The sequence below is a fragment of the Megascapheus bottae genome, chromosome 24, assembly GCF_031878675.1.
Source record: "Megascapheus bottae isolate mThoBot1 chromosome 24, mThoBot2.hap1, whole genome shotgun sequence".
In the NCBI taxonomy this organism is placed as follows: Eukaryota; Metazoa; Chordata; class Mammalia; order Rodentia; family Geomyidae; genus Megascapheus; species Megascapheus bottae.
Window position 1 is genome coordinate 18743519 of NC_143532.1, and position 23637 is coordinate 18767155.

At 44.1% G+C, this 23637-nt stretch overlaps 1 protein-coding gene across 8 annotated transcripts in view; it reads left to right on the plus strand.

Annotated features, from left to right (window-relative positions):
- Positions 1 to 1267: 1267 nt before the first annotated feature.
- Cnot1 (CCR4-NOT transcription complex subunit 1) overlaps positions 1268 to 23637 on the plus strand; it is a 98711-nt gene continuing 76341 nt past the window's right edge. For 4 of the 8 annotated variants that reach the window (XM_090357539.1, XM_090357542.1, XM_090357541.1 and 1 more), the window contains exons 1-2: positions 1269 to 1461; positions 22523 to 22798. In XM_090357539.1, the coding sequence (XP_090213665.1) occupies positions 22697 to 22798 (102 nt within the window). In that variant the 5' untranslated portion in view covers positions 1269 to 1461; positions 22523 to 22696. Of the gene's footprint in view, positions 1462 to 1897; positions 1985 to 22522; positions 22799 to 23637 lie in introns of those variants that run through there. The other 4 variants (XM_090357544.1, XM_090357546.1, XM_090357543.1 and 1 more) reach the window with 3 other exon arrangements.

Consider the following 23637-nt stretch of genomic DNA (forward strand, 5'->3'; position numbering starts at 1 on the left):
TATCCAAATACTGGGCTCAAGTGTTCCTCCAGCCTCACTCTGAAGCAATTGAGACTGCAGGAGAGTACTTAAAAATGTATTTTTAGGAACAAAGGTAGACAACCAGGAGACAAGCTAATGAGCCTGGCCTGAGGACAGTGATAAGGAGAGGATCGGTTCTTCTTTCTAAAGTAATATCTAATCAGTACAACCTATTTTCTTTTTAAAGTAAAATCTATTTTGGGAAAAGGTGTGACCACAACATCTTACTACTCTACTCTACATAACATGACATGCATTTTATACTGCACACTGGGGCTCTTTTTTTTTTTATTTTTTTGCCAGTCCTGGGCTTAAGCTCAGGGCCTGAGCACTGTCCTTGGACTTTCCCAAGGCTAGAGCTCTACCACTTGAGCCTCAGCACCACTTCCGGCTTTTTTTTTTCTATGTATGTGGTACCGAGGAATCGAACCCTGGTCTTCGTGCATGCTAGGCAAGCACTTTACCCGGCCCTGGGTAAAGGAAGAGACCTTGAATTTCTACTTTTCTGCAAATCATACCCTTTTCAACAGGCAGAAGTGAAAGAGGAAGTTCCTTTGATTCGAAAACTGCGAGCTAGGACCAGGTGTGCGCCTGGGAAACTACATTCCCCATCACGCACTGCTTCTTACGGGCGCAGGGCAATGACAAAAGCTACGCATTACTTTTGCGACCGGAGTGGACGGCATCTAAGACTACATCTCCCAAGATGCAAAGGTTCCCCCAACTGTAGATCGGCGCTGGGTCTGTTTTCCGGCTAAGAGAGATCGAGGGGGAGGAGTGTTTCCAAGAGGGAGCCCCCCACCCCACGCCTCCCCGCAGTAAACCGGAAGACGGAAGAAAGTGGAGGGAACCTGCCTCAGCCTAACTCAAAGCAGTTCTCGAACAGGCTGTCGTGGCGTTGAGGACTCCGGTCCCGGTTTTATTGTTTCTCAGAGGCAGTGACTGTTCCCTATTGGTCGAAGACTCGGCAGTCCTCGAAACCCCAAATCGAAGTTATCGGCGTTTCCCCATTGGCGCTCGCCTTTTGCGCAGGCGCGCCCGGGTCCCACTCGGGTCCCTCGGGGCCGCTGACAGGCTATTGGGCAAAGCCCGCCAAGTTGCAGCTCCGATTGGTAGTTGCTAGCGGGAGCCAGGATTCTTCCTCGACTTCGGCGGGCGCTGGTGTGTGATTGGCTAAAATCCGCGGGCGCCGGCCAGCGATTGGACAGGCGTCGAGGGTGGAGTGTGGCCATTGGCCGGTGCTGGGGCCCACCCTCCTCGGCCCGGCAGCGAATGATGAAATGGGAACGGGGAGGGGAAAGGCCGCGACGTGAGCGCGCGACCTCCGGCGCCATTTTGTAGAGAAACAAGCGGAGTTAACCGAAGAGGGGGGTCGTGGTGAACCAGAGTCCGAAGGACCCAGGAGTTTCCCTGTGTCCAGCACAGCCGGAACCGCCTGAGGTCAGTGGAACTGGGGGCTTTGCTGGTGGTGTCAGCCTCAGAAGGCGAGTGCGGGCGAGAGAAGGGTCGGGGGTTTGAAGCGGAGCCATTGGGAGCGTTTCTCAGAGCTCCGGGGGAGCGAGGGGTAGGTGGGACGGGGAAGTGGAGCGAGGCGGGAGAGGCCGGCCCCGGCCCCGCGGCTCGTGCCGGGGCCCTGCGCCCGGAGGAGGCCGCGGTGCGGAGGCTTTTCAGGAGAGCGGAGCGCGGGGAGCGGCTGAGCCCCGCGGTTGGCGCCGGGCCGGGGCCTGGCGGCTTTTGAAGGAGGAGGACGGTGGCGGTGGCGGTTCGGGAGCCTGGGCGCCGCACCGCGAGGGTTACAGCCTCCGCCGGCCGCACGAGCTCCTCAACTGTTGTTTCCCCTCGGGGCTCTGGAATGGGCGCCGTGGGCACCGACTGCCGAGGCCTAGCTGCTGCGCTCGGCCGGGGTGGGGGGAGGGGGCCGCCGAGGAGCGGGAGTTGGGGCCGACCCCGGAGCCTTTCCCAGGTACCGGGCACTGCCGCTCCCCTGCGGGTGGGTCCCCGGCGCGTTGTCAGAGCCCCCCAGGCCTCCCGCCCGCCGGTGGGAGGGGCGCGCGGGAGCCAACACTTCCTCCTCACTTGTGGCCACAGGTTTTGTGTTGTTATCTTTTTTTTTTTTTTTCCCTTTCTTGTTGTTCCACTGACGCAGCTCGGCCTTCACTTTCTCCGAAGTCGCCTGCGAGCCATTCTCCCCCACCCCCCCACCCTTTCCGCCCTCCCCCTCCAGGCTCGGTGTGTAGGTATGGTGGTGTCGATTCTATCCCCACCAGGACAAGTGTCTCTTCCTCCGGGAGCCGGGAGCCCTTACAGGCCTCGAGGTTGGTTTGGTCGCAGGTCTTCCGAGTTTACTGACGACCGGACCACACATCATGTGGTTTTTTTTTTTGTTGTTTTTGCAGTCCCACCTGCTCCACAAAAGCTATCCACCCACCTGTGCTCACGGGTGGGGAGGTGGTTTTAAAAGACAATGCTGTTGTTTTAGACTTTTCGAGAAGTAAACGTTTCTCTGAAAGCTAATCGCGAATCCCCTATCCACCTCACTCCGGCATCAACCCTAAGATGTCCTGTGTTTTTTCTAGGCCATCCCTGTAATAGTGTCACCCTTCTTAGACTTTTGTTTGGAAAAAAAAAGAAGTTTGTTCTTGAAAACAGTACTTCCTATTTGTATATCTACAATTGGATCTTCGATGACTGCTTGGGACTTTGGGGAGGGGAGGAGAGGAGACAATTTTAGTTGGGTCTTGGGGCTTGAACTTCCTGAGCTCTTTGGCTCAAGGCTAGCATTCTACCACTTTGAGTCACAGTTCCCACTTCTGTTTTTCTGAGGATTAGTTGGAGATAAGAGTCTCAGGGACTTTCCTGCCATAGCTCAAGGCTTGAAGCCATTATCCCCAGATCTCAACCTCCTGAGTAGCTAGGCATAAACCACCAGCTCCCACTTTTTTTTTTTTTTTTGCTCATTCGTGGGGCTCGAACTCTACCACTTGAGCCACAGCTCCACTTCCTTTCTTTTCCTTTTTGCCAGTCCTGGGCTTGAGCTCAGGGTTTGAGCACTGTCCTTGGACTTTCTCAAGGCTGCTAGTAGCACTTGAGCACCACTTCCAGCTTTTTTCTATGTATGTGGGGTACCGAGGAATCAAACCCGGGTCTTGGTGCATGCTAGGCAAGCACTCTACCACTAGGCCAAACTCCCGGCCCTACTTCTTTTTCTTTTTAATTAGCAAAATAAGTACTTTTTTCAAAAAAGAATTCCGAGTATTTCTCGCAAGATACTCCCTTTGAAAAGGAGTAGGGATACATGACAGTTATGAAAATGAAAAATGGAAAGATTGAGAAGTGAGTCACACAGGGTAAGAACAAATTAATTTTTGCAGAGGTACTGATCTTTCTCTAGGTTGGAATTTCTACTCTTTTAAAAATTGATATTTGGTACCAAGGAAATGAACCCAGAGCTTTGCATGTTAGGCAAGTACTTTTCCACTAGGCCACATTCCCAGCCCAGGTAGCATAGTATTTAGGTGTTAAAAAGATGAATGGGTGTATGGTAACAAAAAGGCTGTGGGCGTGTCTCAAGTAGTGGGGCACTCACGTGTTATCTCCTAGAGGAGACCCTGGATTAATTCCCAGTTAAGCCTCCCCTCTCAAAAAGGGGATGTATATAGTAACAGTTAAATAATGATACTTTAGGAAACAAATTGTTACATTGTCTAAGGACAAAATGAGTTGATGATACCTGGACTTTTAGGTGGCTAGTGGTGCTTTCATACCATTATGGTAGCATGTTGCTAAACTTAGGGAGATGAAAGGTGTTCTAGGATTTGGCTATCTTTTCAACATGTTAAAGGACCCAAAGTTTGGGACTTCCCCTCTCCCCTCCAGTCTTGGGGCATGAGCTCAAGGCCTGGGTTACTGTCCTTGAGCTTCCTCAAGACTAGGGCTCTTCCATTGAGCCATAGTACCACTTTGAGCTTTTTCTGTGTATGTGGTTTGAAGGAATCAAACCCAGGGTTTCATGCGTGCTAGGCAGGCACTAGGCCACACTCTCAACTCTAGGCTCTAAATTTTTTGTGGAAACTAGACAAATCTAGGAACAAGGCACAAAAGCCTGACCTTTAGTACCTAAAAATATTTCCTTATCTGAGATTATAACCAGAAGTGGTGGTGTGGTTTTTTTTTTTGTTTTTTTTTTTTTTGTTTTTTTTTGCCAGAATAAGGGCTTGAACTCTGGGCCTTAGATTCTTGCTGGTTTTCTTGCTGATGGCTGGGTGCCCTATCACTTGAACCACTCTACGGTTAGGCATCTTATTTTACTAGATAATTGGTTAACAGACTTTTCTGCCTGGATTAGCTTTGAGCCTCCAATCCTCCCAAGTCTCAGCCCCTCCCCCCTTTTTTTGGCCAGTTCTGGGGCTTGAACTCTACAACTAGGTCCACTCCCCCTTTTTTAAACTGTCCTCAAATTTGTGGTTCTGTCTCAGCTTTTCAAGTGTTAGTTTTGCATTGCTGGTAACCATGATATGCCAGACCAGAAGCACTGTCACTGTGTGCTACAAAATGACCTGCTACTTAAACTACCAGGATGACATCCCAATGAGTCTTTTTTTTTTTGGTGGGTCATGTGGCTTGAACTTGGCCTGGGCACTGTCCCTGAGATCTTAGCTCAAGGCTACTGCCCTATCCCTGGGCCTGGGTGTTGTTCCTGAGCTCTTCAGCTCAAGGCTACCACTCTACCCTTGAGCCAAGCCCCACTTCTCCTTTTCTAGAGGTTAATTGGAGATAAGAGTCTCAGGTTCTTTTGTGCTGAGGCTGAGTGAAACATCGTGCCAGTCCTGGGGACTTAACTCAGGGCACTGTCCTTGGGCTTTCTTCAAGGCTAGTGCTCTATCACTTGAGCCACAGCACCACTTCCAGCTTTTCTATATGTGTGGTACCAAGGAATGGAACCCGGGTCTTCATGCATGCTAGGCAAGCACTCTACCACTACACCAAACTTCTGGCCCCCTGCATACAATTTTTAAGAATCATGTTTCAAAGCCAATTTTTTTTAGGGCTCACAACATGTAAGCAGTCCTCTTTCTCTTCCACTAGTCCTGGGGCTTGAACTGTGTTGTCCATGAGCTTGTGTTCAAAGCTAGCACTCTACCACTTGAGCCACAGCTGCTGCTCTTGCTTTTTGTGGTTAATTAGAGATAAGATGTTAGAGACTTTTCTGCCTGGGCTAGCTTTCAACCACAATCCATAGATTTCAACCCCCTAAGTAGCTGGGATTACAGATGTCTATCACTGGTTCTCAGGGTTTTTTTTTTTTTTTTTTGCCAGTCCTGGAGCTTGAACTCAGGACTTGGGCACTGTCCCTGAGCTGCTTTTGCTCAAGACTAGCACTCTGTGTCACTTAAACTTTTTTTCCCTGTACTGAGCAATGGAGGGCTTCATGCAAACTAGGCAAGCACTCCATCACTATGCCACGTTCCTAGCTGCCAGCTACAGTTTTAAAAATTATTTGAACAGGGGCTGGGAGTTTGGTCTAGTGGTAGAGTGCTTGCCTAGCATGCATGAAGACCCATGTTTGATGCCTTGGTACAACATACACAGAAAAAAGCTGGAAGTGGTGCTGAGGCTCAAGTGGTAGAGTGTTAGCATTGAGAAAGTCCAAGGACAGTGCTTAGACCCTAAGCCCAAGCCCAGGACTGGCAAAAAAAAAAAAAAAAATTATTTGAACAAATAATTGAATTTTTTTGCTCCTTACCACTTGAGCCACAGCTCCATTTCTGGCTTTTTTGTTAGTTAACTGGAGGTGAGAATCACTTTCTGTCTGCACTGGCTTCCAATTGCTATCCTCCTATATCTCAGCCTCCTGAGTAGTTAGGATTAAAAGTGTGAGCCCCCAAAAATGGGGAGAAAAGAGTGTGAACTACTGGAGCGCATATCGGTGAGACTCTTATCTGTTAATCATCAGAAAATGGGAAGCTGCGCTATGGCTCACTATGATTGAGCTCTAGCCTTGAGACCAAAAAAAGTCCCATGGACTTTTCCTGGCTTCGAACCACCTCTTGCCTAGGGTTATAGGCATGAGACACCAGCTAAAATGTACATTTTTACTTGCAAATACACTGGCTAAAATGTAAATTTTTACTTATGAATTAGCAATAATGTAGCAAAGGAAATGAAACATTCATTGAAAACTATTTGCTGTGAGTTATAGACAAGTGTCTGAAAGCCCATAGGGAAATTGTCTTTGGGAGTGAAAAGCACTACAGATTAAAGATGGCAGAAGGAATCTCAGTGAAAGCTGTTGATCATCTCTGTTGGGAGAAGGGATGGAGGAAGCAATAGAGATATATACATATTCTATGTATCTTAAATACCATTGTCTGAAAAAAGCTTTGGTAAAATTGTGACACACTTTTTAAAGTTTTAGGCTGAAGCAGGAGTGAAGTAAGTTTCAGTCTGAAGCATGAATTGAATGCCAGTCTGGTATATATATTGAAATTCTACCCCATTAAATAAAGCATGAGTGAAATTGGTGGCTTAGGCTTATCCTGAACTGTGAGACTGGAGGATCATCATTTGAGGTCAGCCTGAGAGAGAAGTTGGAGAGGCCTACTTTTCCCTCCATAGCAGGGCATCGTGGTCTGTGTCAATCATCCCTGATATGATAAAATGAATATATCAAAGTTTAGGAATGCATGGGGGGCAGGAATATAGAAAAAGGGCTGAAAGTAATGGCTTAGTACTGGAACACTTGTTAGTTGGCACGAGTCTCTGAATTTAACCCTCACTCCAACTACAAAAATTAAAAAAGGAAATATTTATGTCCTTAATTTTGGAGAGTTCAGTGTTAAAATCTCTAGGAGCAGGGTGCCACGGCTCACGCCTATAATCCTTGCTACCCAGGCGGCTGAGAGTTGAGGATCACCTGGTTGAAGCCAGCCCAGGCAGAAAAGTTTGTGAGACACTCATCTCCAATTGAATTACAGAAAAAGCCAAAGTGGTGCTGTGGCTCAAGTGGTAAGAGTACTAGCTTGGAGCAAAAGGAGCTCAGGAACAGTGCCCAGACCCAGAGTTGAAGGCCCAGGAGCAGCAAAACAAAACAACCACCCCCCCCCCCAAAAAAAAACCCAAAACAAACCCAACTTCATAACTTCTAGAATAAGTGGAGTTGTTACAATGAAACTCCTAAAATATTGACTGAAATATACTAAGTTGTAGGAGAAAGGAAGGGTATGGTAACATAATCATACTCTGGAGTCTGTGGCAGGAGGATTTTGAGTTTGAGGCCTACCTAAGCTAGACCACAAAACCATATTACAATAAAAAAACACTCAACCAGGGGCCGGGAGTTTGGCCTAGTGATAGAGTGCTTGCCTAGAAATGCACGAAGACCCGGGTTCGATTCCTCGGTACCACATACATAGAAAAAAGCTGGAAGTAGTGCTGAGGCTCAAGTGGTAGAGCTCTAGCCTTGAGAAAGTCCAAGGACAGTGCTCAGGCCCTGAGCTCAAGGCCAGGACTGGCAAAAAAAAAACAAAAACCAAAGAAAAACACCCCATCACTACCACAACCACCACAAACACACTGTGTAATAATTTTTCTGGTGATACTGGAATAAGTATATGAAATGTAAATGATAAAAACACTTTTTGTTTTGGTGTATATGTGTGTTCTGTTGTGCCAGTGCTGGAGCTTGAATGCAGGGACCCGGCACTGCCTTAAGCTTTTCTGCTCAAATCTAGCACATTATCACTTAAGCTACAGCTAGCTACACTTTTGACTTTTTTGGTGGTTAATTGGACGTGAGACTTTAATGGACTTTACTGCTTGGACTGACTTTGAACTGAAGTCCTTACTTAGATCTCACCCTTCTCAGTGGTGAAGATTACAGGTATGAATGAGATACCAGTGCCCAGCAGTACTCTAAATATTATTTTTGTTGTTTTGGTTGGTTGGGGGGCTTAAACTGAGCCTGGATGCTATCCCTGAACTTTTTATCCTGCTCAAGCATAGTGCTCTATTATTTTGAGCCACAGCTCTACTTCTGATTTTCTGGTGCTTAATTGGAGAGTCTCACTGATTTTTTTTTTTTTTTCCTGCTTGGGTTGGTTTTAAACTTTGATCCTTAGATTTCAGTCTTCTGAGTAGTTAGGACTTACAGGCATGACCTATTGGTGCCTATATAAATATCCTTTTTTTTCCCATCGGTCATGGGACTTGCACTCTGGGCCTGGGCCTTGTCCCTGAGTTCTTCAGCTGAAGGCTACTGCCCTACCCCTTGAGCCACAGTGCCACTTCTGTTTTCTGGTGGTTAGTGGGAAATGAGAGTCTCATGGACTTTTAATGCCTGGGCTGGCTTTGAACCTTGATCCTCAGATGTCAGCCTCCTGATAGCTGGATTACAGGTTACAGATGTTAGCCACTACGCCCAGCAATATATAAATATTAAGCTTCATATTAAGTGTTTAGGGGGTATTTCCCAGGGCCTAGTGGTAGAATGCCTGCCTTGCATGCACAAAGACCCTGCTTTGATTCCTTGGTACCACACAGAAAAAAGGCAGAAGTGGTTCTGTGGCTTAAATGGTGGAGCTATAGCCTTGAGAAAGCCCAAGGACAGTGCTTAGGCCTTGAGTTCAAGCCCCAGTACTGGCCAAAAAAAGAAAAAAGTTTAGTATTTCCCTTTCTTTGTTATTTTAAGATTGACAGCATTTAAAAATTGACTATTATTTAGAGCAGGTAGGTACAAAATTGAATGGAGGGTACAGAGCTTTCCAAGACCTCCCCATTGTCATTCAAAGTATTCCCCACCCCAGTGACACATTTGTTAATGGCTGAGTTTGTATGTGTGCATCTTTTATCACCTCAAGTCCATAGTTTCAGAGTTCATTTCCTGTTGTGCATTCACAGGCACTGGCAAATTCACAGGCACTGGCCTAGTTTGTCATAAAAACAGTTGTCTTGGGGCTGAAGGTATATACAGACAGTAGTAGAGCACTTGCCCAGCATTTGTGAGCTACTGAGTTTTACCCTTAGTTTGTAGAAATAGGGGAAGAGGAATAGTTGTCCTTAAATCTAGTTTTAGTCTCTTTTCCTTCCTTCCTTCCTTCCTTCCTTCCTTCCTTCCTTCCTTCCTTCCTTCCTTCCTTCCTTCCTTCCTTCCTTATTTCTTTATTTTTGCCAGTCTTGGGCTTGAGCTCAGGGCCTGAGCACTGTCCTTGGACTTTCTCAAGGCTCGAGCTCTACCACTTGAGCCTCAGCACCACTTCTGGCTTTTTTCTATATATGTGGTACCAAGGAATCAACCTGGGTCTTCGTGCATGCTAGGCAAGCACTTTAACCACTAGGCCAAACTCCCGGCCCTCATTCATTCATTTATTTATTTATTTATTTATTTATATGGGTCATGGGTCTTGAACGCAGCCTGGGCACTGTCTTGAGCTCTACCCTAGAGCCAAGCCCCACTTCCCATTTTCTAGAGGTTAATTGGAGATAAGAGTCTCTGGTTCTTTTGTGCCCTGGCTGGCTGTGAACCTTGATCCTCAGATCTCAGCCTTTTGAGTAGCTAGGATTACAGGTGTGAGTTACCGCTCCTGGCTCCTTTTTTTTTATTTTTGCAATAATTTCCTTTTATTTAGTCAGTGTTTAGTTATTAGATGATGATGATGATTGTTATTATTGCCAGTCTTGAGACTGGACCTTAGGGCCTGGGTACTGTCCCTGAGTCTTTTGTTCAAGGCTAGTTTTTCAAATGCATTTTAGGTGTGTGGCGGGGGAGGTGGAATATGCTGGGTATCAAATCCAGTGCTTCAGACCTGGTGTAAAACTGCTTTCTTTACCAGCAAGCCGCATCTCTAGCCCCCAAAATACAGATTTTCCTCTTTTATCTTGTATTATCTGTTTTCCAAAACCTTATCTAACAGTCCAGCCCAAACATAAATGTACTGTATATAAGTTAATTTTGTAGTGATAAGGATTGAATCCAAGCATCTCTAGGCCCTGTTACCTTGTGTGTTTGCACAGAAACATGTGCTGGTTCATATGCATACACTGAGGCTTGAAATCAGGGTCTGTGTGCTGCCCCGTAGCTGTTTTTGGTGGGGAGGGGGTGTCAGGGTGATGTATAGAGAGGTTACAGTTGATATACATAAGTGAGTACATCACTTTTTGAACATTGCTATCCCTTCTCATGATTTTCTTCCACTTTCCTTTCCCTGTCCCACCACCCCCTGTCCCTTAGCTTTTTTGGTCAAGGCTATACAGTGTCACTTAAGCTGGTTGATTAGAAGTCCAGTACTCATACTTTCCTGCCTGGGCTGGCTTTGAACCATGCTCCTTACATCTTAGCCTCCTTTAGCGTGTATTAAAGGTGTGCAACACTGGTGCTCAGCCTCCTATGATCTTTTCTTAGACTTGAGCATATTAAATACTTAATATGTACTCTTTATTTTTGTACTAAGAAGATGTTTATGAATAGTTGATTCTAGATTGAGAACTTGGTTTTAGTCTGATTTTTTTTTTTTATTTTTTATTTTTTCTGCCAGTCCTGGGCTTGAGCCCAGGGCCTGAGCATTGTCCTTGGATTTTCTCAAGGTTAGAGCTCTACCACTTGAGCCTCAGCACCACTTCCGGCTTTTTTCTATGTATGTGGTACCAAGGAATTGAACCCGGGCCTTCGTGCATGCTAGGCAAGCACTTTAACCACTAGGCCAAACTCCCAGCCTTTAATCTGATTTTGATTCACATGTCTCAAACTATTGTAAAAATAAACGCTTGCTAATACTTAACAAAAGTTTGAAACTTAATGACAAATGGATTGGATAAATTCTTGTAAAATAGTTAAGGTAGGGGCCTGGGAGTTTGGCCTTGTGGTAGAGTGCTTGTCTAGCATGCATAAAGACCTGGGTTCAATTCCTGGGAACCACATATATAGAAAAAGCTGGAAGTGGTGCTGTGACTCAAGTGGTAGAATTCTAGCCTTGAGAAAGCCTAAGAACTGTGTTCAGGGCCTGATCCCTCAGGACTGGCAAAAAAAAAAAAAAAAAGGTTAAGGTAGCCTTTATATGATAGTAAGTAAGCTATTAAGATGATTCTGCAGGGCCAGAAGTTTGGCCCTGCTTGCCTAGTAAGCACGAAGCCTGGATTCAATTCCTTAGTATCACATACACAGAAAAAGCCAGAAGTGGTACCGTGGCTCAAGTGGCAGGGCACCAGCCTTGAGCAAAAGTGTCCAAGGATAATTTCCAGGCCCTGAATTCAAGTCCCAGGACTGGCACAAAGAAAAATTATAATGCAGGCTGGGAATGTGGTTTGGTGGTAGAGTGCTTGCCCTGGATTCAATTCCTCAGTACCACGTAAACAAGAAGCCAGAAGGGGCATAGTTTCTCAAGTGGAAGAGGCATAGTTTCTCAAGTGGAAGAGTGCTATCCTTGAGCAAAGAGAAGCTCAGGGACTGTGCCCGTGCCCTGAGTTCAAACCCCAGGACTGACCAAAACAAAAACCAAAAACCCAAATGATTATATTGCGTTAGTGAATAAATTGCTCTTTGATGTGACATAGTTTATACATAGAACACTTGTTGCTGTTTTGGGGACAGCTATGATCTTATAACCCATGCTGGCTCCAAATTCTTGATTTTTTTTTTTTTCTGTCACAGCTTGCTGAGTACTTGGGTCCACAGGTATAGGCCACCATACCCAGAGTGAATCAACTTTTTTTTTTGGTCAGTTCTGGACACCGTTGAGCTTTCTCAAGGCTTGTGCTGTGCTACTTGAGCCACAGGTCTACCTCTGACTTTTAAGTTGAAGAGTCTTACGGATTTTCTTGACTAAGCTGGCTTCAAATGATAAACTTGAGCTCTCAGTTGCATGACTAGCTAGGATTACAGGTATAAGGTGGATTTTATTTATTGTTTTGGTCCTGAGATTTGAACCTTGGATTCCTGTGTGCTAAAGCATGCCTTCTACCCTGAATTTCTATAGTCATTGAGTGGTAAATTTGAGTTCTTGGAGCATATATATATATAATATGTATATATATATATATACACACACACACGCACACACACGCACACACACTTACACTTTTTTTTTTGTTTGTTTTTGGGTGGATCATGGGGATTCAACTCTGGGCCTAGAAACTGTCTCTGAGCTCTTCAGCTCAAGGCTACTGTCCTACCCCTGAACCACTTCCCCATTTCCCATTTTCTAGTGATTAATTGGAGATAAGAGTCTCATTTTTAGTGCCTGGGATGGCTTTAAAACTCCATCCTCAGATCTCAGCCTCCTGAGTAGCTAGGATTACAGATGTGAGTCATTGTGCCTGGCTTATATGAATTTTTAAAAAGCCAATCTAACATTTATACTTGGAGGCTCCACCCTACAGAAGATGGATATGAAAAGCTGTTTTCCAACAAAAACCTTGTTAACATTTGGGCAGAACAGTTAATCTCGTGTGTGTGTGTGTGTGTGTGTGTGCGCGCGCGCGCGCGTGCGTGCGTGTATGTATATGTACACATGTGCGTGCACACATGTGCATGTGTGCCAGTCCTGGGTCCTGAACTCAGGGCCTGGGCACTGTCCATGAATTTGTTCAAGGCTAGTACCCTACCACATGAACCACAGTGCTACTTCTGGCTTTTTTCTGTTTTTGTGGTAATGAGGGTTCCAAGCAGGGCTTCATGCATGCAAGGCAAGCACTTTACCACGAAGCCCTGTTCCCAGCCCTTGACTGTGTTTTAAATTGGTTCTTGGGATTAAGCCCAGAGCCTCTGTGTTCTACCAGTGTACTATGCCAATAACCTAGTCCCAAGGTGTGTGTGTGTGTGTGTGTGTACACATCACTCATTTGGCTTCCCTGCTTATAGCTGGCACTGTACTACTTGCCTATCACCTCCGCTCTGGCATTTTCTGGTCAATTGGAGATGGAATCTTTCAGGAACATTAACCAAAGGTTTGGTGATTCTTACCTGAGTCTGTTGTATGCAGAACAGGAAACTCGTATTTCTGCATTTGTCAACACTTAACCTGTTAAAAGTGCATTTATTTTTTCTTTTTGTTGAGCTTGATCTCAGTGCCTTGGTGTTGTCCCCTGAGATTTTCTGCTCAGAGATAGCACTCTACCACTTGGAGTCACAGCTCCACTTCTAGTTTCCTGGTGGTTAATTGGAGACAGGAATTTCAGTGACTTTTCTGCCTGGGCTGGTATCTAACTAGGATCCCCCCATCTCATATGCCCATGTGTGAGTCACCATTGCCCAGCTTTTTTTTTTCCATTCCTGGGCTTGAACTCATGGCCTGCTCACTGTCTTTGGGCTTTCTCAAAGCTAGAGCTCTACCACTGGAGCCACAGCATCACTTTGGGCCTTTTCTATGTGTTTGGTACTGAGGAATAGAACCTGGGTCTTTGTGCATGAGAGGAAAGCACTCTTCCATTAGGCCACACTCCCAGCCCGTTTTTTGTTATTTTCAAATTGTTCAAGGGAGTTAGCATTTAACAGGTCCATACATGCCCATTTGTGTCCATTTTTTTTGTGCCTTTTAATGAGTCACCTCTCATTTTCCTCTCCCTACTCTCTACCTACCCTATTAATCTTTTTTTTTTTTTTTTTTTTTTTGCCAGTCTCTGTGCTTAAATTCAGGGCCTGAGCATTCACTGTCCTTGACTAGAGCTCTACCACTTGAGCCACAGCACCATTTCTGGCTTTTTCTATGTATGTGCTACTGGGGAATGGAGCCTGGGTCTTTTTATTTTTATTTTTGCTACTCCTAGGGCTTGAATTCAGGGCCTGGGCACTGTCCTTGGACACATTTTGCCCAAGGCTAGCCCCCTGTCACTTGCGCCCCAGCACCACTTCCAGCTTTTTCTGAGTGTGGTACCGAGAAATCAGACCCAGGGTTAGGCGAGCACTCTACCACTAAGCTACGCTCCTGGCCCCTATTAGTCTTAGTTTCCTGGTTACATTTTCACATTTGTACATTAAGTCACATGAGTTCCTCCTTCAGTTCACCTACTAGTCTACCCCCCAGGCAAGACACATTTTTCAGCTTTCCAATATGCATTTATCTTTTTGCCTGTCCTGGGGCTTGAACTCACGGCCTGAGCACTGTCTTTGTGTTTTCTCAAGGCTAGCACTCTACCACTTGAGCCATAGCACCACTTTTTTTTAGTGTGTATGTGGTACCGGGGAATCGAACCTGAGTCTTTGTGCATGCTAGGCAAGCACTCTAGCACTAGGTCAAACTCCTGGCCCTGATACTGTTTTTTTTTTTTTTGGTTCAGCCATGGGGAGCTTGAATTCTGGTCCCGGGCATTGTCCTTGAGCTCTTCAGCCCAAAGCTGAACCACATTGAGCTACAGCCTATTTCCTGTTTTTGGTTAATTGGAGGTAAGAGTCATACAAACTTTTGTTCCTGGGCTAGTTTTGAACCTTGATCCTCAGATCTCAGCCTCCTGAGTAGTTAGGATTACGGGCGTAAGCCACCAGTACCCAGCTTGATACTCATTTTTTTAAATTTTTTTTTGCCAGTCCTGGGCTTGAGCTCAGGGCCTGAGCACTGTCCTTGGATTTTCTCAAGGCTATAGCTCTACCAGTTGAGCCTCAGTACCACTTCTGGCTTTTTTCTATGTATGTGGTACCGAGGAATTGAACCCGGGTCTTCATGCATGCTAGGCAAGCACTTTAACCACTAGGCCAAACTCCTGGCCCCTTGATACTCATTTTTTAAAATTGTCTTTCAGTGGTTACATGATGGGACTCTTACTCCTGAATATCCTATACTTTGGTCAAGTTTGATCGTTTATATGTGCATATGATATGTATATATGTGTGTGTATTTATGCTTGAGGTCTAAAAATATGCATTCTAGTATATTCATGGATTCAGTGATACTTACAGTCATCACCAAGTTTTCTTCTTTTTTTTTTTTAAGCAGTGTGACTGTAGAAAGGACTTTTACCTAGAGTGTTTAATGGAAATTACAGGTTGAGTAACATATGATCACATTAATATAAATTAATTGTACATTAATGTAAGGTTATTTATGCTTGAAATTGCTTCTTATTTGTGTATACATGTACGTGGAGAATGCATAGAAAGAAATTTTTGGCTTCAAGTAGTAATGAACTTATGTGCTTGTGGTAAATTAGGAATTCACAGTACATAGTTTGGCAATAGTAAAATAATGAGGTTATTCCCATTAAGCACTTCTAACTGATGCTGCCTTTTTGGGCATATTTTAGAAACACTGATTGCTTCCCCTATTCCTCATCCCCTTTGGCAATGTTGAAGATCTGGTCTAGGATCTTGTACCTGCTAGGCAGACACTTTACCAATAAACTACACGTTCAGACCCTATAAGACCTTGTTTTTTTGTTTTATTTATTTTTCATATTTATAAGTAATCAACTTTAATTCCATGATTTACAACAGTTCAGGGTTTTTGCTTTCTATTTTCAAGTTTTACAGAAAGTGTTTTCTGTGTGTGTATGTATGTGTGTATGTGTGTTGTGTATGTATGTTTGTGTATGTGGGAGGGGAGGGTAAAGAGGAAGAAAGCAAGCAAAGAAGAAACCTTCGGGGATATTTTCCATGTTAAAATCATCCCACTGGAATCGTTTCTTACCCTCTTTTTTTATTTTTCCTGTTAGATGTAAAAATAACGAAAAAAATTCTTTCAAGAAACAAAAACCACAATATATATAATACATCAATTTGGCAGCTGCCCCCTTATATTCTGAAAAAGTCATTTTTCTTTCTACGTGTACAAATTATTTTAATACTTGAAGTTTTACGCTCAGACTGACAGAATAGAAAAATTTCTGGAGCACAAAAGTTGACTTGAGGGGAGGAAAGGGAGTTTTTTTTTTTTTTAAACATTTTAAAAAGAATGAACGTCTTTGCACCCAGAGAAAAAAATTGGTATTTTAAGATATATTTATATATATATAGAGAGAGAGAGAGAATGTAATTTTAAAGTAACATTAACCCTTTTTGTCCTCTGGTTTTAGAAATTTTTTTTTTAAACTCTTCCATAAAGTGAGGAAAATAGGGGAAAATGTCAACCATCTGCACCAGTAAATAATAACTATTAATATTACATATTTTCATTAATTTAAAAAATAAAACCTATTGGAGGTGCAAGGCAGGAGCATATGGTGGCTTCAGGCCTCAGCCGCCTCCCAGTGCACACTGGAACCACACACACAGGTAAAAGAAGACTGGGGGTAACCAGCCATAACAAAAATATATTCTTTGTATTCTAGTATCCCTCAGGTTCATCTTTCATGTTTGCTTCAGACCACAAGCACTACTGCACAGTTCTTATGTGTTCCAAGGAAAATTGTCTTTTAGGCTAAGAAAAATTCAAAAAAATTGTTTTCAGTACAAAAAGTCTTGTTAAGAGAAAATAATTTTTTTGCTCCTAAAATACTACAAGGTGTTCTAATGTATGTCTAGTGTACTCTGAGAGAGGTTCAAATTTATTTTTTATTTTTCATTTTTTGGCCAGTCTTGAGGCTTGAACTCAGGGCCTGAGCACTGTCTTTGGGCTTTCTCAAGGCTAGTACTCTACCACTTGAGCCACAGGCACCACTTGTGGCTTTTGTGTGTGATGTGGTACTGAGGAATTGGACCTAGGGTTTCCTGCATGCTTGGCAAGCACTCTACCACTAGGCCATACTCCAGGCCCTTGTTTTTGTGTTTGAGATAGAATCAGCCTCCTGAGTACTGGTATTGCAGGCTTGCTTAAGTCATTTTATTTTTTTATATTTTGGGGTCCTGGGGCTTAAACTCTGGGCCTGGATCATGTCCCTGTATACTTCAGCTCAAGGCTGCCTCCCTACCCCTGGGCCTGGGTGTTGTCCCTGTGTGCTTCAGCTCCAGGCTACCTCCCTACCCCTGGGCCTGGGCATTGTCCCTGAGGTCTTCACCTCAAGGCTACCGCCCCACCCCTTGAGCCTCAGCCCCACTTCCTATTTTCTAGAGTTTAATTAGTGCTGAAGTTGACTTTGAACCTTGATCCTCAGATCTCAGCCTCTTGAGTAGCTAGGATTACAGTTGAGAGCCACTGTGCCAGGTGATCATGTGTGTGTGTGTGTGGTTCTTGGGGCTTGAATTCTGGGCCTGGAGCTGTCCCTGAGCTCTTCAGTTCAAGGCTCATTTTCTAGGGGTTAATTGGAGATAAGAATCCCCTGGTTTTTAGTGCTAGGGATGGCTTTCCTTCAGATTATCAGCCTCCCGAGTAGCTAGGATTACAGGCAAGAGCCATTGCACTTGGCTGTTATTTTTCTTTTTGTGTGTGTGTGTGTGCAGTATGTATGTTTGAACTCAGAACCATAGGCAAGAGCCATTGCACTTGGCTGTTATTTTTCTTTTTGGGGTGTGTGTGTGTGTGTGTGTGTGCAGTATGTATGTTTGAACTCAGAACCATATGCATGCTCCAGTCCTGTTTTCCTGACACACACACACACACACACACACACACACACACACACACACACACACACACACACACACACACACACACACACACACACACACACACACACACACACACACACACACACACACACACACACACACACACACACACACACTTACTTTTGCCAGTCCTAGGACTTGAACTTAGGGCCTGAGTACTGTTCTTGGACTTTTAAGGCTAGCACTCTTTATCACTTGAGCCACAGCACCTTTTCCTACTTTTGCTGGGTATATGTTACTGAGGAATCAAACCTGGGTTTTCATGCATGCTAGGCAAGTACTCTGCCACTAGGCCAAACTCCCGGCCCTTTTTAAATTTTAAGATCTCAAAAACTTTTCTGACTGGTGTTGGTTTGAACTGCTCTATCTCTCAAGTAGTTAGAATTACAAGCATGAGCTACAAATGCTTAGCTTAGCCTTAAGGGTTTTTTTTTTTTTTTGCCCGTCCTGGGCTTGAGTTCAGGGCCTGAGCACTGTCCTTGGGCTGTCCTCAAGGCTAGGGTTCTACCCTGAGCCACTGCACCACTTCTGGCCTTTTCTATGTATGTGGTACCGAGGAATTGAACCTGGGTCTTCGTGCATGCTTGGCAGGTACTCTACCACTAGGCCAAACTCCCGGTCCAGCCTTAAGTTTTGATGCTGAGATTAACCCAAATTTAGAATCCCTTCAACTGATTCTTGTGTCCTTTGTAAATTTGAGTGTGTCCTTTTCTCCTGATGACGCTAACATATTTTACCTTCTGGATGTACATATCCTTGGAATTAACCAACCTTCCATTCTCTCTTCCTTTCTTTCCCTCCCTCCCCCTCTCCTTCCTTCCTTCCTTCCTTCCTTCCTTCCTTCCTTCCTTCCTTCCTCTCTCTCTCTCTCTCTCTCTCTCTCTCTCTCTCTCTCTCTCTCTCTCTCTCTCTCTCTCTCTCTCTCTCCCCTTCGCCCTCCCCCTGCCCCCTCTCTCTTTTCTTTCTTTGTTTCTCTCTCTCTTTCTTTTTTTTTCTTATTTGTGGGGGCTTGAACTCTGGGCCTGGGAGCTGTTCTCTTCAGTGCCAGGCACGTGCTCTACCAGTTTGAGCTACAGCATCGCTTCTGGTTTTCCAGTGGTTAATTGGAGTCTCATGAACTTTAGTGCCAGGATTGGCTTTGAACTGCAATCCTCAGACCTCAGCCCCCAAAGTAGTTAGGGTTATAGGGATGAGCCATGGCACCCTGCTAGAATTTTTTTTTGCCAGTACTGGGGCTTGAACTCAGGGCCTGGGCGTTGTCATTGAGCTTCTTTTGTTAAAGGCTAGCACTTTATTACTTGAGTCACAGCATCATTTCCTGCTTTTTCTGTTTATATAGTATGTAGTACTGAGAAGTTGAACCCAGTGCTTCCTGCCTGCAAGGCAAGTACTGTGCCCCTAAGCTACATTTCCAGCCCCTGGAATTAATTACTCTAAGGACCCATAGTTCTGTGTGTGCCTGTACATGCACATATGTGCCAGTCTTAGGTTTGAACGTAGGATGTGGGTACTATCTCTGAGCTTTTGTGCACATTTGCTGTACTTTCCTATCCAGCTTTTTGTAGATTATAATTAGAGATAAGAGCCTCATGGATTTCGCTGCTTGGACTGGCTTCAAACCTCGATCCCCATTTGTCAGCCTTCTGAGTAGGATCACAGGTGTGAGTCACCATTGTATGGCCACATCAATTCTTTTTTTTTTTTTGCCAGTCCTGGGCTTGAGCTCAGGGCCTGAGCACTGTCCTTGGACTTTCTCAAGGCTAGAGCTCTACCACTTGAGCCTCAGCACCACTTCCAGCTTTTTTTCTATATATGTGGTACCGAGGAATTGAACCCGGGTCTTCATGCATGCTAGGCAAGCACTTTAACCACTAAGCCAAACTCCCGGCCCAGCCACATCAATTCTTAATGTGAGTCCAACCAATCTTGTATCTTCAAGAACAGTGCATGGATAGTCAGCCCTGTGTGAGTTCAAATTGGCAACCTCTTGGGACATTTTATATCTACCTGGCCCCTGTTTAGGCTGCCTTCCCCACTCAGTATCAGGAGCTAGCTACTGCTCTGGCCATAGGATACAGACTGTGATAAATATGTAAAGGGAAAGGTACTGTAATGACCTGGGTAGTCTTCATATTGCAAGGCAGAAAGCCAGTAAAGGAGACTGAGCAGTAGAGATTAGTGGAAGAGCGTCTTTGAGATAGTTTACCATGTTAGGAGAGAAGCTTTCGGCTTGGTCAGAGGTGAAGGTTGGGTTATGATAATCGTATGGTTTGGATTTTACTGTTTATCTTGGTGCAGAAGTCTCCCCCACCTTTTTTTTTTTTCCTGGGCCTAGAAGAAAGGTACTAGTTTGACTAATTACATGGTCACTGTAACAGATTAAGGTAGAGCTGGGAATTGGTTATTTATTGAAGGTACTAACCTGTTAATATACTAAAGTTTGGCTTTTGAAACTTGTATCCACTTTTTTTCTTTTTTTTTTTTTTGGTCCCTCATGGGGCTTGAACTCAGCCTTGGTGCTGTTCCTGGGCTCTTTAGCTCAAGGCTAGTGCTCTACCATGTGAGCCATAAGCACTAACTACTTCCAAGTTTTCTGGTGCTTTATTGGAGATAGAGTCTGGAGATAAGATTTTCCTGCCCAGGCTGGCTTTGAATTGAGATCCTCAAATCTCAGCCTCTGAGTAGCTAGGATTACAGATGTGAGCTACCAATGCCCTCCAAAATCTTTTTTTATGTTTTTGCTGGTCCTGGAGCTTGAAGCCTGGGTGCTCTCCTTGGGCCCCTTGCTTTACCACTTGAGTCACAGTTCTATTTCAGACTTCTTGGTGCTTTAACTGGGTAAGAGGCTTAGGAACCTTGCTGCTTCCTCCATCTTTCAACTGTGATCCTTGGATCTCAGCCTTCTGAGAACCTAGGATTACAGATGTGAGCCATCAGTGGAGTCATCAGTGCCTGGTGTTCCTAGCTTTTTTGCTGAAAACTAGTGCTTTACAACTTGAGCCACAGCCCTTCCAGCCTTTTTTCTCTTACTTTCTCTTACTTTCTTTTATTTTTATTTTTATTTTTTTTGCCAGTCCTGGGCTGAGTCCAAGGCCTGAGTACTGTCCTTGGTTATTTTCCTCAAGTCTAGAATCCTTGCACCTCAGCATGGGGGAATGTGGTGTGGTACCAAGGTCGAACCTGGGTCTTTGTGCATGCTAGGCAAGCATTCTACCACTAGGCCACCAACCTCCCTGCCTTTTGATAGTTGGAGATGAAAGTCTTATGACTTCCCTGCTTGGGCTGACTTTGAACCATGATTCTCAGATGTCTGTCTCAAGTATCATACCTATAAGGCGTGAGCTGGTAATGTCTAGCCCCATGATTATTTTGTTATGTCTTACTTGTGAGTTCTGAGTATAATGAAATTATAAGTACATTTCTAAATTGAACGTGAGTATCTAAACTTGCATTCAGACTTGTGTATCACTGATACTTTTGAGAATTTATAAAGAAAACAATGGCAAGTTTTTCCCCCCTTTTGTTACTATAAAGGTGAGATGGGGTACAGTTAAATAAATCAAGTAGATTATTATTTTTTTTTTTGTCATGACCATGGCTTGAACTCTAAATAAGTGCTGCCTTTGAGCTTTTTTACTCATAGTTAGGCCTCTACCACTGTGAGTCACAGTGCCACTTCTGATTTTTCTGGTGATTAATTGGAGAGGAGAGTCTCATGGAATTGGAGATAAGAGTCTAATGGACATTCTTGCCCAGGCTGGCTTTGAATCCTGATCCTTAGATCTCATCCTCCTGAGTAGTTAGGATCACAGGTGTCAGCCACCTGGCTTAAGACTACATTTCTTCTTAGGACATGTCACTCAATTTTTCTTTCTTTTTTTTTTTTTGCCAGTCCTAGTGCTTGAACTCAGGGCTTGGGCACTGTTCTTAGACACATTTTGCTCAAGGCTAGCTCTCTGGCACTACAGTGCCACTTCTGGCTATTCCTGTGTTTGTGGTACTGAGGGCTTTGTGCATACTAAGCTACGCTCCCAGCCCATGTTTTCTTTTTTGGTTATAAAGGTTTTCTGACTTAGCATGTAGTTGGGTTTGCTGATAAGCAATCTGTACTGGACAGTTAAAACAACATGACCAGGACCACCAGCTCCTGAAGTCTTTACTTCCTTTTCTGTCAGCCATTCAAATAACTAAAATACATTCCAAAATGTAACTTTAAGACCCAACTATCATCTTTGATGCAGTATTATAAGAAAAAGTAATTTTTTTCCCTTTGTTTTCAGAATGGCCATACTAGAATTTGAACTGGAAAAAATGATACTCAGATCTTAGCCTCTTGTGTAAATAGGATTACAGGTGTGAGCCACTGGTGTCTGGCTTATATCCTTTTCTGGGGGGTGGGAGGGTAGTTCTGGTCCTTGAACTCTGGGCCTGGGTACTGTCAAGCCTAGCACTCTAGCACTTGAATCACAGCTCCACTTGTTTTTGGTGGCCCCCCCTTCTTCCCCTTAGTTGAGAATTAAGTTTTCTCCTAGGTTAGCCGGTAGCCACATTGTTTTTAATCTTTACATCCTGGGTGTCAGGAATTACAAATGTGAGTCATTCCTGGTCCCTGAAGTCTTGAAAAAAATAAGTTACAAAGGAGAAAAAGTATGGGATACCTTATTCATTTTTTTTTTTGGCCAGTCCTGGGCTTTGAGCTTAGGGCCTGAACACTGTCCTTGGACTTTCTCAAGGCTAGAACTCGAGCCATAGCATCACTTCTGGCTTTTTTTCTATGTATGTGTTATCGAGGAATCGAACCCGGGTCTTTGTGCATGCTAGGCAAGCACTCTACCACTAGATCAAACTCCTGGCTCTCTTATTCACACTATTAATTGTGCATTCTTGCTGCTTTTGATCATGATAGTAGAAACTGTTGAATTGGTAAAGTAGAAATCTTTAAGTCCTTTGTAACATGATGAAAGTTATTTAACCTTTTCTTCTAATTTAAAATTCTGCTTTTATTCATTTTTTAAATTTTTGTTTATTGTATGACAGGTGCCATGTTTCAGGACAGAGTAAGACACCTGGTAAAGAAGAATTGAAGAAATTATACAGATACCAGATATAGCATAATTACAAAGAAAGCATTAACCTGCCTCTGAGGTGACTAAAGGGGAATAATGGTGATTTTGCGCCGGGCTCGGCCGCCTGCTTCCGCCCCAACCAGCAATGAATCTTGACTCGCTTTCGCTGGCCTTGTCTCAAATCAGCTACCTGGTGGACAATTTAACCAAGAAAAACTACCGAGCCAGCCAGCAGGAAATACAGCATGTAAGTAATGTAGTAAAGAAAGTAATAACATTCAAGGGATTAATATGCAGGGGACAGATGGGTAGAAGTATATGTGGGTATGTAGCATGACGTGACCAATGTTCATCTCTTCGTGTTTCTGTTCATTGTAATTGTTAATATGTTATATTAGTCCTGATGCTTGAACTCTGGCTCTGGGCACTGTCCCTGAGCTCCTTTTACATATGGCTAACACTGTGCCACTAGAACGAAACCCCTTCAAATTTTTTCTGATTAAATTGGGGATAAGAGTCCCACAGGCTTTCCTCCCTGGGCTGGTCTTGAACTTTCAATTCTTAGATCTAATCTGAATAGCTAGGATTGTTCAGACGTGAGTCTCTTGATACCCAGCTTGCTTGCTGCTTATTCATTGATTCAGGCATAGAATTTGAACTGAGGGCCTGGGTGCTGTCTCTGAGCTCTTTTGCTTAAGGCTAGCTCTCTACCCCAATCTTTGTGCATGCTAGGCAAGCACTCTACCACTAGGCTAAACTGCTGGCCCCTAAAATGGAAAATTTTAACAAGATTAGTTAAAGTAAAAAAAACTCATGGAGCTTCATGGTGAAGGTGGAAAAGCTACTAGGGACAAGACTGGTACTAAAGTCAAGCAAGCTGATGGATATGAACCACCAGTTCAAGAACCTGTTTAAACTTCAGAGTTTTAATAATAAATAAAAGGCCTATTTGTGTGTGTGTGGAACAGGCTAGGAGGTTTAGTGCTTGTACCTCTTTACCTGTATTTAACTCAGATAATCATACCTTGAAATTTAAGGATAAAAGGCCAGGAGTGTGGCCTAGTGATAGAGTGCTTGCTTACCTGG